The 15,582-nt window shown below is 43.9% G+C and overlaps 1 protein-coding gene across 1 annotated transcript in view; it reads right to left on the bottom strand.

Moving 5' to 3' along the window:
* kcmf1 (potassium channel modulatory factor 1) overlaps positions 1-15,582 on the bottom strand; it is a 114,722-nt gene that overhangs the window by 21,401 nt on the left and 77,739 nt on the right. The window contains exon 3 of the mRNA XM_033017897.1: positions 5,769-5,908. Within this exon, the coding sequence (XP_032873788.1) occupies positions 5,769-5,908 (140 nt within the window). The remainder of the gene's footprint in view (positions 1-5,768; positions 5,909-15,582) is intronic.

Here is a 15,582-nt window from a genome sequence, read left to right as displayed (position 1 = left end):
GTTCCCATCGTCTGTCCACTCGGTCTCTTCCCTACTCTCCCTCCCCTATTCCCCCCCCCCCTCCCCTCTACTCCCCCCCCCTAAGCCCCCCTCCACCACCTTTCCACCATCACCAACTTCTCCTTCTGTCTCAGAGTCCTCAACATCACCTTGGAAGCAGCAGCAGATGAGAGGGGAGGGACCCCCAAGGTGAATAAGCACATCTTGCATTAACAGCGGCCTGAAGAAAGCACAGTCCCCAGGGGCTACAATGTGAGCTGTAACAACAGTCGTGTCACTGGAACATGCGGTGGGTTAAGAAGAGCTCCCAAGTGCAAACCAGCAGCATCAGTGCCTAGTTTTAAAGTGAAATGGCATAAAGTGCTGGCTGAATCAGTCTGAAGAAGCATCCCAGCGTCACCTACCCGTGTTCTCCAGCGATGCTGCCTCATGTGCTGATTTACTCCAGCACTTTGTGTGCTTTTGTGTATTATCTGCCATCTGCATTTCTTTGCATTATTTATTGTTGGCCAGTGGTCTTTTAACCCATTAAAGACCACAATAAAACAGAATACTCAGGTCAGGTAGCATCTGTGCAAAGAGAAGCAAAGTTGATCTTTCAGGTCGAAGAAGTTTCTTTTGTCTCCTTCCCCAGCAAAAGGTCTTTAACCTGAAGCATTAACTTTGTTTCTCTGACCTACTATTTCCAGCATTTTGTATCTTTATTTTAATGTGCAGCAGGTTTGATTTCCAATTAAAGTTCACAATGTAAAAGTGAGGGAGAAAGGAAATCCCTTTTACTGAACACTGCACACAGTGATTTATAGCCAAGCATCAACCGGACTTTTTTTCTTACAGATGCCAATGAGCTTATTGCATTTGTTTAATGCTATAACAGTGTCAATGGACTGCTTACCCCTTTCTAGGATATTAAAAAACAATCATTATCAGTTGTCTGTGGACAAAGAATAACATGGCTGTTTTGGGTGATGGGAAACATATTGATGCTGTTTTAGTTACAATTAGTGGAAATATCCAGTTAATATAACTAACCAAGGATTAATGCATTAAACCCATGTCAATATTTCATGATCAAAAAATTAAATGTGTATAAGCAAAGCAACACTGCCCTCAAACGATCATGTGCAGTGAGCTCAAATCCCTCTCACAATTGTTACCAAGGTTATCATTTATTCGACCATAGTGCAGAGATGCAAGACTGAGAACAGCAGAAACAATGTTGAAAAACTGTCCTTTACAAAACTGATTTTGTTTCCATTGGAAAGACTGACAGAGTTGTTTTCCAATGTGAAGACTCATTTTAACATTGCAACACATGCTAACACGTAGCAAATAAAAGAAAGTGAAGAACCTGTATAGAAACATTTATGCAAACAACCTTGGAAATGATTAAATGCTTGTCTTGCCTACTCCTTAAAAATATTATAAGACTGCATTGTAAATACTCCAAAGACAACTTTGTAAACCTTCCTACTTGGAAGCTTTAAACAAAGTTTATCTTGCACTAAACCCATTATACCCTTTATCCTGTACTGTACATTGTGGTCAGCTTGATTGTAATCATGTATAATCTTTTAATTGACTGGATAGCACGCAACAAAAAGTGTTTCACTGTATCTCAGTACACGTGACAATAATAAATATATTAATATCAATTTTTAAATAATATATACAAAAGAATATATATCAGCTACAGACATTAGTGGAGAAATTGCAGATGGAGATTCATCTGAGCAAGTGTGAGGTGTTGCACTTTAGGAAGTTGAATGCAAGGGGGAAGTGTGCAGCAAATGGCAAGACCGTTAACAGCATTGATGTACATAGATATCTTCGGGGCCAAGTCCATAGCTCCCCGAAAGTGGCCACAAAAGACACAGCAGTAAAGAAGGCGTGTGTTACGCTTGCTTTCATTTTTCAATGCATTCAGTATAAGAGTGAGGAAATTACATTGCAACTTTAGAGAGTTTTGGTTCCCATGCATCTTCTGGATCAGCCCACCTTATCAGACATTGTTCAAAATAAAGTTTTAATTAAGATTGGCAGTCAGTCACTTCTGCACAACTTCTGAAAGTGGATGCTGAAGAAGGGTAAATAATTCCATGTGATGGGCTCTTTCCTATCTCCATGGTAGAAAAATCAACTGGAATCACAATACAATCAATTGAATGAAGAATTATAATGGCTGCACAATAGTGTACCTAGCACTGCTGCTACTTTGCAGCGCCGCCATGTTCAGTGCTGACCTCGGTTGCTGTCTGCATGGAGTTTGCACATTATTCCTATAATGGTGTGGGTTTTCTCCGGGTGCTTTGGTTTCCTCCCACATTCCAAAATAGTGCAGTTGATAGATTAAATGGCCACTGTAAATTGCCCCTCGTGTGTAGATGTTTGGTAGATCTGGGGGCAATTTATGGGAATGTAGGAATAATTTAAAATGGGATGAATATAGATTAGTGTAAATAAAGGATAGTTGTCAAGATGGATTTAGAGATCTGTGCTGTTTCTTTCTATACAAGTCTAACAAATGCAAATGAACCCCATGGGAGAGTGGGGGTGTTTCCAAGGATAAAACAAGGCAGCAGGGTGGAATAGCAGTAGAGTTGCTGGCTTACAGCACCAGAGACCCGGGTTCCATCCCGATGACGGGTATTGCCTGAACGGAGTTTGTACATTCTCCTCGTGACCGTGTGGGTTTTCTCAGAGATCTTTAGTTTCCTCCCACATTCCAAAGTCGGACAGGTTTGTAGGTCAATTGTCTTGGGTTTGTATACTTGATATAAGTGAACATTGTCCCTAGTGTGTTAGGACACTGTTAATGTGTGGGGATCGCTGGACCGAGGGCCCGTTTCCCGCGCTGTATCTCTAGACTAAACTAAACTGAGAAAAGAGCAGAACATACTATTTGTTTTGTTTTTATAAATCGTACAGGTTTGACTTTTGAGCAACAAATTGCCAAATAAACATGCACCATCCTATTAATACCCCATAAATCACAAATATAGTTTTAAACCTCTTCTACCATGACAAAATATTTGACCTATAAACCTCCTGCCATGTGTTTGATCTTTAATGTACTGGAAAAAATTATGGATTTCCAGTATTGTTCAACATAGGAAGAATGTGACTGAATACTCTTCACTTGCCTGGATAAGTACCGTTCCAACAACTCACAAAAAAGATCAGCGCCATCCAGGACATTGTAGTCTGCTGTTTAGGACTCAAACACTCAAAACATACATTCTCTCCAACACGAGATGACTGTAGCTGTTGAGGTAATCTATAAAATGCATTGCAGTTACTAGCCCAGGTTACTCTGAAAGCACTTCTCAAATCCATGGCCTCTACCACTAATAACAAGGGTGGCAGGCACATGAGAGCACCACCACCTGCAGGCTCCACCCAGGGTTGCACATCATCATTGTTGTGTCTAAATCCTAGAATATCCTCCTCAATGGCACAAAGGGAATATCTTCTCCAGAAGGACTGTTGTTAAAGAGGTGGCTAAAATCATTTTGAAAGCAACTGGGGCAGCGATACATGCTTGCCTTGCTAACAACACCTCGATCCCAAAAATGAATACTTTTTTATTTTACTAGACTTACCTTTCAGACTGTCAAACAAGACTGCATCCCAACAATTAAATCCACTCAACAGTTTCACTAATTTTCCCCTCAAGAAAATGTTTTAATTTTATCACAAAAAAAATTAAGCCTAACCAATAAAGCGGATCAACTTTTTCTCCATAAGACGAAAACAGCGATATCCTGAAACATTTAGACATTATGAAGGAGGTGTTGGTGCATAAAGATAGACAAATCCCCAGGGCATGATCTAGTGTATCCTGGGGTGGTGTGGGAGCCAAGTGGAGGAAAGATAGCTGGCAGCGAAATCTGTATCATTGTTAGTCATGGGGGAAGAACTCGAAGGCAGGAGGATGGCTGTTGTTGTGTATTTATTTAAACAGGGCTGCAAGGGCAATTCAAGAAATTACAGGCCTGCAAGCCTTACATCAGTGGTGGGAAGGTTATTGGACGGAATTCTAGGACATTGGATTTATTTGCATTTGGAAAGGCCAGGACTGATCAGGAATAGTCAGCATAGATGCAACAGATGAGGCTGGATTGCTCCCAAAGTGGTCTCCTCTACATCGGCGAGACCAAACATAAGCTTGCCAATGCCTGCTGGGGGTCCCGGTTGACAACCATCTTAATTTCCTTTCCCATATCTACCTTTCTGTTCTTGGTTTCGTCTGGAAGAAAAGCACCTCATATTTCACTTTAGCAGCTTACAACCTAACAATATAAAGATTCAATTCACCAATTTCAGGTAATGCCCTCCCCTCACCCCAGTGCGCACACATTTCTGCCACTACCTCCAACCACACCCAGCACTCTGCTTCTTTCTCCTCCTCCACATGCTCATCGCCCATCCCCAAATACCATACATCTCTTTTATCCTGCCTCTTACCTCCCTCATTGTCACCTTCCACCCATATCCTTCCCTCCGGTTTACATGTTATGCTGTTATTTTCTTATCCAACACCCTTTTGTCCTCTTTTCACCTCTAGCATTTGTCGTTTGCTCCACCCAGCTGCCTATCATCCCGTCACGTATCCACCTATCACTTTCTAGGTTTTGTCTCACCCTTAAAATGAAGCTGAAGTATATTTTAGAATCAAACAAGGGGAGGCGCTCAAAAGGTGTTGGTGCCTCCAGAGCAAATGTGACCAACCCGTGATTTTACAGAACAGACACAAGGAACTGCAGATGCTGGAATCTTGTGGGAAAAAACACAAGGAACTCAGCAGGCCAGACAGCATCCTCGCAGAGCATGGTTATGCAATATTTCAGACTGGTTTCCTTCTTCAGATTGATTGTAGTAGGGGGGCAGAAAGCTTGGAGGTGGGGGCAGGACAAAGGTAGGAAGTGATAGGTGGATACAGATTAGGGGGGGGGGGCTTGATTGGCAGATGGGTGAAAAGGAGATGAAAAAGAGAAAAAAGGCTGAGAGATAAGGAGAAAAGAGGAGTAAATTGTGAGGCTAGAGGAAGGGATGGAGATGGAAAGGGACATACTTTGACAATATATACAGAGATATATAGGCAATAATTGTACACCTCTCCATGACAAAACTACCATGAATACATAGTATTCTCAAACCAATGACAGGAGAGAAGAAATACAGATATAGAAATTAAAGCTACTGGAATGGGGAGGGGACAGAATAAAAGTGGTATCGAGAAAGGCCAAAATAAGGTAGATAGAAATCATGAGTTTGTCTCTGGAAAAATAGCGAAAATACACATACAGTTAGATACAAAGTTAATTCTGAAATCACATGGACATAGCAAGATTGCAATAGAGATGTCCATAGTGCAAACAGATAATGGAAATTCTGAGCATGCAGATTTAATGTCACAAGGTTCTGCGCTAGAACTGTTGGCTGGTAAATGGAACAAATTCATAGTAAACTAATGATTATTGGAAAAGTACTCATTGGTTAGAAGTTCACACGTTTTGTAATTAAACTTAATACACCTTAAACCACAATGAAAGCCATCATTTTATCAAGTAAAGCCAAATAGTCATTAATGTCCTTTATGCAAAGCACGATCACCACTACCCAGTCGGTTCTACATGTAACTCCAGTCCTACAATTAGTGGCTGACTCAATTTCATAAGGACATCTGGAGATGGGCCATAAAGTAGCCTTGTCAGTCTCATCCACAACATAAAACATTTGTTTTCAAAGTCCTAGATGCCTCTTACCACTTCTGTTGATGTTTCTGCATGCTCTGAAGTAACATGTTCCTGGAGAGTTGTTTCAGTGAACCCCATTTTCCCACAGTAAGGACAAGTAAAAGACTGTGGCTGTTCAACTGACAAGGCTTCCCCACCGTAATACAAATCTGCAAAACAATAACGTATAGATCAATACATACAATTGCCTATTTTATGTGTACAAATACCATAGGATATTTGTTCACCCGAAAATAACCCTAACCTGGATCTACACAAAAGTATTAAGCAAAGTTGAAAACTCAACTGTGAATACATAATGCAATTTTCACATATTTTAATATTATGAATCCTACAGCAATTTCTGAAAATATTCTCAATTGTTAAGTACAAAAATAAAAATATATCCAATATTTCAAGCCTTTTAACTAGAATAAAAGAGAATAGGGTGGGATTTGATGGACGTGAAATTACGAAAGACTGTTGAAAGAAAGGCCGAGGAAGAATAGATTAAAATAATGAAGCCTTGCAATGCACTGCCAGAGTAAATATCCAAAGCACAGATTCAATGTTCAAGAATAAATTAAATAAGTGGTTGATGGAAAAGTGTATATGGGAATATGATACCCTGATGTATACTTATTGTTAGGACAGAGTGGGTGGACAAATTTTGAGTGCCTTATTGCTCATCTAATGCATTATCTACACCACACCACAAAGGGAAATTATTGTGAAAATGGGTGTGTACAAGTAGTTGGCACTTAAGGTATATATTTGCGCTGATAAAAAAAAAGATAATTATTTCAGTAAAGCAACCTATTAAAGCCTTTAAAAATACAAAGTGCTGGAGTAACTCAGCGGGTCAAGCGGCATCCCAGGAGAGGAGACATTTTGGGTCGGGACCCTTCTTCAGACTGATTATGGGAGGTGGGAAGGGGAAGAGAAAGTTGGAAGAAAGGAGGGGCAGGACAAAGCGTGGCAGGGGTTGATGGGCAGATGGTTGGGCAAAGGAATGAAAACAAAAAAAAGAGACAAAGGGATTTAAGAGTTGTGAATTGTGAAGTTAGACGGAATGTGAGTGGGGGAGGGGTGAGGGGGTGCAGATACAAAAGGGGTGTATGGGAGAGAAAGGGGAAGGTGAGGGGGGTTTCTTAGAGGTTACCTAATATTGGAGAATTCAATATTCACACCTTTGAATTGCAAGTTACCCAAGCAGCATATAAGGTGTTGTTCCTCCAGGAACTGGAAGAAAGGTCAGTATGGGAATGGATGGGGATGTTTTTGTTAAATTGTAATGTATCTTTCATTGTAATATGGATTTGACCTCAAATTAAGAGACTCATGCACTAATTAAATAGTCCAGCTGAAAAATGTTTCACCTGTTAGACGTTTATGAATGTATACCTCTGAATATAATCTAAAAAGATTTCTGCTTGCTAAACAATTTTTCATGAGTGCACCAGAATGACTGGTAGTGAGCAGGTTTTAATCACAGCATCAATGATGACACCAATGCGAGTTGCATTAACGTCATGAGAGTTTATTGTCATGTGTCCCAGATAGGACAATTAAATTCTTGCTTCTGATCCAGCACTGAATGCAGTAATGGGAGGGTACAACACATGAGCTTCAATATTTCAATTCAAACACCAAATTAATTGAACTTCCCAGACCAAGAGAGAAAGGTACAAGAGAGCTGGTGGAAAACCAGGCAGGCATTAAAAACATAGTGAGGGTCAATTTAGTGTGTGCCACTGTCAAATTATTTTAATTTAAGACTTTATAGTTTCTAAACCTAATAATTTAAAAAGGAGCACTGCAAATATTCCTTATATGTTAACTTTAGAAAACATATACACAATATACTCACCTCTTACGGTTTTTTATGACATTACAAAATGATTGAGACAGTCAAGAATATTCAGCAGTAGAGGCCGTTTAAATTCAGACATTAATATCTTATTGTTCAAGAATCAAAGCAGTGTATAACATTCTCTAAAGCATGATGTCGAATAATATTTTGGAATTAAGCTGGGAAATGGAAAATGAGCCAACCATCAATGGTGAATCAACCTTCCATGGTGTGGCAGAGTAGACTGGCCAACCTCTCATTGTGAGAACTTTGGTCAGCTGTCAGTGACAGCTGCAAGGAAGAGTCAAACTTAACTTCAGATATTTCTACAGGATGCAATCCTAACATGTAAAATGCTCCCAGATGCACATGCAGTGGTTGCTTAATTCATGCTCTGTGCGTATGCAAATGTGTAATTCTAAACCCCAGATGCACCTCATATACATTTGTTTCTTATTAAGCTGTGCACAAGCCTTTTGATTAACTATGTTTCTATTGAGAATGATGTTGTACACCATACCATTTACACGCATCTGTCAAGCTTTATCAACATGTCTTGCTTTGCCAAAGATATGATGGAAATTGCTTAATACGTTAGATAAACACAGCACTTGAGGTCCAAATTGCTGTCGGGAGACTCTTCTGCTGTACTGCAAGAAATCACTCACAACACATACATCTAATCTGAATGTCCAGTAATGTGGTGTTTTGACACCTTTAAACATATTACCAAAAGAACATTTGCTGCAGTTATGTCCTTTGGCCATCTCTTGTCAGTTAGTGTAATGTTTAACCTGTCAGATGGGTATAGTCAGTTTTAACAGCTATTATCATAAAATGCCTTTAGAAATTTTCTTGCAACCTGTATATTTTGTTATGGATAAATGATGTGGGAAGCCAGAGTGTTTCTGTGCCAATAGCAATAACGACTCATGCTATGGCCATGTCATGATAATTTTCGTTCCTTCACAGAAAACATGCTTGCATAATCCAACCACATTTTTGTTTGGAAGTGGAAAGAACTAATAGAAATTGCACTAATTGTAATGTGTAAAAAGAGTTGAGATACTGGATTATAATTTTGCTGCATGTCATTGTGGTATATATCATGTCTTGATTGGTGAATATGTTTAGTTTGTGACTTTATTTAAAGCAGAAATAATATGTGAATGCTTCATTGAGCATAATTCCGACTGGTAACTACGCACTTCGTCCGAGCACATTATCGCACGCGTCATGCAAGCCGTCCTAAATGACCACCTAAACTGTCATTTGGCAACCTGAAAAGCTGCCTAGGTTGCCCGGCTGGCAACAGGGAAAAAGAGTTAAGTGAGAGCCCTGAGCTATTGTCCTACAACTGAGACACAAGCAATTGCAGATGCTAGTTTATAAAAATAAAATTGCTGGAGTAACTCAACAGGTTATGCAGTATCTCTGGTGAACATAGGTGACTTTTCGGGTTAGGACCCTTCTTCAGACTCAGGAACAAATTCTTCCCGTTATCAGGCTTCTGAACGGTCTAAGCTATGGTACTGTCCGACTCACCTCTACCACATTGTGGACATCGAACTTTGTCTATGGAAATATTGTGCTACAATGCTGAGAACTATATTCTGCACTCTGTACCTTCCCCTTTGCTCCATCTATTGTACTTGAGTTTGACGTGATTATCTTTATGTACAGTATATGATCTAATTGGATAGCATGCAAAGCTTTTCATTGTACCTCGGTAGATGTGACAATAAACCCAAAACGAAATTGTCTGGCTCCACAAAGATTTTTCTTTTGGTTCATTTTTGTTTCAATTAACCTCTTGCCCTTACCTATACTTTAAAAAATGTTGAGATTATCCTTACTCTTGCCTGCCAGTGATGTTATGTCACCTACGATTTATTTTTAAGTATCCGCGCGCGCACCCCCCCCCCCCCCCCCCCCCCCCCCCCCACACTAATTCTCTAGACCTGCCCCAGATGTTTCATCTCTGTGTTGGAAGGTTCAGAGACTAGTCTCAGCTGAATAAAGAATCGATTTCAAGAGCTACAAGCTTTTGAGTCAAGTTGACTTTAGATTGACAAAAGAACTCAGTTTAACACCAAACGATGAATATTTCATGAAATAAATGACATCATACAGCTAAAAAAATCTTTACAAAAAATGTTACCTGAAATGTCTATTTCAAAAGCACCACATCAACAGGCGCTTACCCGCCATTTATAGGGAGCAAAGCATCCGCATTCACTTTGGCTATTAACTCCAGCTAATTATTTCCATATGTAGACATGTGACCAGTGTATGTTATCTCTATTAATGATTAGGATGACAATGTTGTTAACATGGTTAGTATGCTTGCAGGTAACAGTCGACATTGAAGGTGGTTGTGAAAAATTACAACAGGATATAGATCAACTGGGGAGAAGGGCCAAGAAATGGCAGATGGATTTAACTCGGACAAGCAAGAAGTGTTGTATTTCAGAACGTTAAACCAGGAAATGACTTGCACAGCAAATGGCAGGGTAATGAAGAGTATAGTAGAACAGGGAGACCTAAGGGTGCAGGTACACAATCCCCTGTATGTGACGACACAGATTGACAGAGCGATGAAGGTAGCGCCTTGCTGCAGCACATAATCTATCTATCTATCTATTAATATATAAAACTCTCGCCCAAAATTCCGAAACGGAACTCCGTCCGGCTGTCACATTTCTTCCATTGATTCCCTGCAACTCCGAAACTGGACGCAGAATCGCCGACATCTTTTCCATTTCGGTAGAGATTTCACTTTTCTTTCTAAGTATCCGCTCCTCATTACATTCCGTCATGTTTAAGAACACGTTTTTAATCAAATCCTTCCCCCCCCCCCCCCCAATATTTCAAAACTAAACTGGCTTCACACCCACAGAACCTTCACCAGCCCCAGCCCCTGCTGAACGTTCCATCGTGTGATGTCACAATGCCCAATCTTCACATATGTCCAATCGGAATGGATCCATTTACATATGCCTATGCAGGAGCCCAAGCCAATGGTGAACGTTCCATCGTGTGATGTCACAATGCCCAATGCTCAAAGACATCGTTGCCATAGAGAGGGAGTACAGAGAAGGTTCACCAGGCTGATTCCTGTTATGTCAGAACTTTCATATGAAGAAAGACTGGATAGACTCGCCTTGTAATCGCTAGATTTTAGAAGATTGAGGGGGTATCTTATAGAGACGTTTAAAATTCTTAAGGGGTTGGACAGGCTAGATGCAGGAAGATTGTTCCGGATGTTGGGGAAGACCAGAACAAGGGGTCAAAGTTTAAGGATAAGGGGGAACGCTGAATCGCCGACATCTTTTCCATTTTGGTAGAGATTTCTCTTTTCTTTCTAAGTATCCGTTCCTCATTACATTTCGACGTGTTTAAGTGTACGTTTTTAATCAAATCCTAACCCCCCCCCCCCCCCCCAATATTTCAAAACTAAACTGGCTTCACACCCACAGAACCTTCACCAGCACCAGCCCCTGCTGAGCGTTCCATCGTGTGATGTCACAATGCCCAATCTTCACATATGTCCAATCGGAATGGATTCATTTACATATGCCTATGCAGGAGCCCAAGCCAATGGTGAACGTTCCATCGTGTGATGTCACAATGCCCAGTGCTCATAGACATCGTTGCCATAGTGACAGTACAGAGAGTCAGATGTGGGCCGAGGAGCCTTCAAGACAACATGAGATGTTCCCATATTGTGTGAAAATATTTACGTCATTCACCCCTGAACCTCGATAAGAACACCACCTGCACATCTTAATTAAATTAGAGAAAAACGGAAAAGAGGTCGGGCATTTACACTTTTAAGGCTCTGTGTGTGTCGAAGCTTCGTGTGTGTGATGCCGCACCGCTACCCCCCCCACCACCCCCCCCACGCGTTGCCGAGACGGACCCGACTTCGACGACTTCAAGATACGATATTTTAAGACGGCAGGGACCCGACTTCGATGACCAAATCTCCCCTGGGGGCTACAGGTAGGGAACGGTCTTTATGCACTTTTCCAACTCTGTGTGTGGGGGTGGTTAGTGTGTGTGAGGCGCCCGCCCCCCACCCCCCCCCCCAGTGGGGGCTACGGGTAGGGAACGGCTGCGTTGGGGGATCAGACCCAACGGGTTTGCCATTGGTCGTCGTGTTTAAGTGCACGTTTTTAATCAAATCCTAACCCACCCCCCCCCCCCCCAATATTTCACAACTAAACTGGCTTCTCACCCATAGAAGCAGCACTAGCCCCAGCCCCTGGTGAACGTTCCATCGTGTGATGTCACAATGCCCAATGTTCAAATACATCGTTGCCATAGAGGGAGTACAGAGAAGGTTCACCAGACTGATTCCTGGGATGTCAGGACTTTCATATGACGAAAGACTGGATAGACTCGGCTTGTACATGCTAGAATTTAAAAGATTGAGGGGGTATCTTATAGAAACTTACAAAATTCTTAAGGGGTTGGACAGGCTAGATGCAGGAAGATTGTTCCAGATGTTGGGGAAGTCCAGAACAAGGGGTCACAGTTTAAGGATAAGGGGTAAATCTTTTAGGACCGAGATGAGAAAAACATTTTTAACACAGAGAGTGGTGAATCTCTGGAATTCACTGGCACAGAAGGTAGTTGAGGCCTGTTCATTGGCTGTATTTAAGAGGGAGTTAGATGTGGTCCTTGTGGCTAAAGGGATCAGGGGGTATGGAGAGAAGGCAGGTACAGGATACTGAGTTGGATGATCAGCCACGATCATATTGAATGGTGGTGCAGGCTCGAAGGGCCGAATGGCCTACTCCTGCACTTAATTTCAATGGTTCTATGTTTCCCTCTCCGAAACCCCTCTCCCACCCATCCCTCTCTCCCCCACCCCCCTTCCCTCTCTACGTCACCCCCTTCCTCCTACCCCTCTGTCCCTCTTCCATCACTCCCCCTACCCCTCTCCACCTCCCTCTCCACTCTTTCCCCTCTCTCCCCCACCCCTCTCCCCCTCCCTCCCTCCTTCCCTACCTCCCCATCCTCCCCCTCCACCACATCTATCTCCCCATCCCCCTCTCTCACCCCCTACCCCGCTCTCCTTTCCCTCCCAAATCTGTCCCATTTCCTCCACCTCCTCTCCCCTCCCTCCCCTCTTCACATCCCCCCTCCCTCCCCCCACCTGTGTGTTTGGGGGTTGGTTAATATGAGTTTGATGCCGCAGCCCCCCCTCCCCCCCCCCCCCCTGCAAAACGCCGTTGGGGAAACAGACCCAACGGGTCTGCACTTGGTCTAGTAAATAACTAAAACTCTGATCTTGTTATCTTCTGGTTTGTGTGGTCTTTCCATTTGCGCAAAAATGGTTCACGATAGCGCTACGATTTTTACCAGTTCACTCACCGTTCTCCTGTGCTGCGAGTGCACCAAGTTTTGTTCCGATCGGTTGAATGTCGTAAAAGTTAGCGAGGTTTAGAAACCTTAAAAACCACGCGTGCGCAGATCAATCTCTTCTCCTCCCTTCCAGCGCCGCGCGGGTTAGTCTCTTCCCCTGTCACTCACCGGGACGGTCCGCCTCTTCCTGCGCCATCGCGTCTTTACTGGAGCTGAGATGGCCGGTGGAGGTTTCCAACCGGACACAATTTTCAGAGGGACCCGAAACAGCCCAGCCCCAAGCAGCCCAGTGTCGGAGACCCAGCCCAGCGTCGGCGACCCAGCCCAGCGTCGGAGACCCAGCCCGGCGTCGAAGACCCAGCCCAGCGTCGGCGACCCAGCCCAGCGTCGGAGACCCAGCCCAGCGTCGGAGACCCAGCCCAGCGTCGGAGACCCAGCCCAGCGTCGGAGACCCAGCCCAGCGTCGGAGACCCAGCCCAACGTCGGAGACCCAGCCCAGCGTCGGCGACCCAGCCCAGCGTCGGCGACCCAGCCCAGCGTCGGCGACCCAGCCCAGCGTCGTAGACCCAGCCCAGCGTCGGAGACCCAGCCCAGCGTCGGAGACCCAGCCCAGCGTCGGCGACCCAGCCCAGCCCAGCGTCGGAGACCCAGCCCAGCGTCGGAGACCCAGCCCAGCGTCGGCGACCCAGCCCAGCGTCGGCGACCCAGCCCAGCCCAGCGTCGGCGACCCAGCCCAGCCCAGCGTCGGAGACCCAGCCCAGCATCGGAGACCCAGCCCAGCGTCGGAGACCCAGCCCAGCATCGGAGACCCAGCCCTGCGTCGGCGACCCAGCCCAGCGTCGGCGACCCAGCCCAGCCCGGAGTCGGAGATGTCGCCAAACGGAAAGCGGAGACTATGATCCCGGCGGAGAACGACCAGCGACCAGCGCCCACTGTGAGTCCCCATCACACTGCCAATTCCAGCCACTACTCCTCTGCTCCCCCTTCCTGGCCTCCTCCCCCATGATGCCCCCCTCTCGCTGACTCCTCCTCGTCTTTTCTCCGAGCTCACTCCCCCCTCCCCCCGCCCACACACCCCTCTGCCCCAACTCCCCCCCTCGCCCACACACCCTTCTCCCCACAACTGGGGAAATGAGCCGCGCCTGTGCAGTTAGGGGCTATGGGTGAGTGGCGGAATATTGCTTTGGGGAATGGGTTGCGTTGGGGGACCAGGCCTCCCGTGTGACTGGGACCCATCGGGTCCCACTTAGCCTAGTCACCACTAAAAATAACCATGCAGACCCCTGGTCTGTACATCTCAGCCATGGAAAACACCCATTGTCACATTTACCGTCAAGCCCCACACTAATTTTCATGTTTTAATGAGATCATACTTCATTCTTCGGAATTTGAGCATCTGTTTAATATCTCCTCACATGACTAAACCACCATCTCAGGAATCAATCTTCCTCACCTATAGCCTGCCCTTATGCTGTTGATTTGGATTCCACTAACACAATTCAGCTCCAGATTTAATTAAATCTGGCCTGAACGTGGACAAATGCACTGAACTCTGCAAGTGAGGCATCCATTTTAAGCATCAAGATACCAGTTTATCAAGTGCATCACCAAGCAGACAGGTGAATATGAATGAAGCTCAGGGAGAGCTTTTCACTGACTAGAATCATAATTAACATAAGCTTTGATGGCCAAGTCTGCTGCAAGCCACAATCAATGCCATCTCAGCCAAAGTATACCTAAAAAAAATAATTATTTATGACATCAATTGCTTCATCAATGAACTTTCTTTTGAGCTGATGGGCATTCGATTCACAATTTCGCAATTTAAATGTTAACAATACTATAGATTAGATTAGATTAGATTAGATTATTTAATGACCACACAGTCAAACTGGTGGAATTCAGGTTCAGTACAGGATGTTACAAGGTAGGCTGATTCCCGTCAAACATAACATAAAACACAACATCATACAATATACAGTACATGCATGGGGAGGATATGTGCTGTTATCATAGTGTGTTCAGAATTCGGATTGCGTGTGGGTAAAAACTGTTTTTAAATCGAGATGTCTTGGCGGACAGTGAGCTGTAGCGCCTTCCTGATGGCAGCAGGTGGAAGATGTGGTGAGCTGGGTGGGAGGGATCAGAGATGATTTTCTTCACCCTTGACACAGACCGTTTGTGATGGAGTGATTCTATTGATGGAAGGGGAGTGCTGATGATTTTGGATGCTTTGTTAACTATGCGTTGTAATTTATTACGGGAGTGAGTGTCTAAACTGCTGAACCAGACTGTAATTGATGAAGTGAGCATGCTTTGGATGATGGCTGTGTAGAATTTGATTAGGAGGTGTTTCCTTACTCTAAACTTCTTGAGCTGGCGGAGGAAGAAGAGTCTTGTTGGCTTTTTTGTAGATGTGATTTGAATTGATTTTCCATTTGAGGTTATTGCTTATGTGAGTGCCAAGAAATTTGTATGAGTCAGTGGTGGATATGGGTTCGCCTGAGATGAGTAGGGGGGTCTTGGGTTGTGCCTTACGTCTGAAATCAATGATGAGTTCGTGTGTTTTTGATGTGTTGAGTAAGAGGTTATTATCTGTGCACCAAGTGACTGCTTTGT

This window comes from Amblyraja radiata, chromosome 3 (genome assembly GCF_010909765.2).
Source record: "Amblyraja radiata isolate CabotCenter1 chromosome 3, sAmbRad1.1.pri, whole genome shotgun sequence".
Taxonomy (NCBI): Eukaryota; Metazoa; Chordata; class Chondrichthyes; order Rajiformes; family Rajidae; genus Amblyraja; species Amblyraja radiata.
Note: the sequence above shows the minus strand (reverse complement) of the source record. Positions and strands in the feature narration are given on the sequence as shown.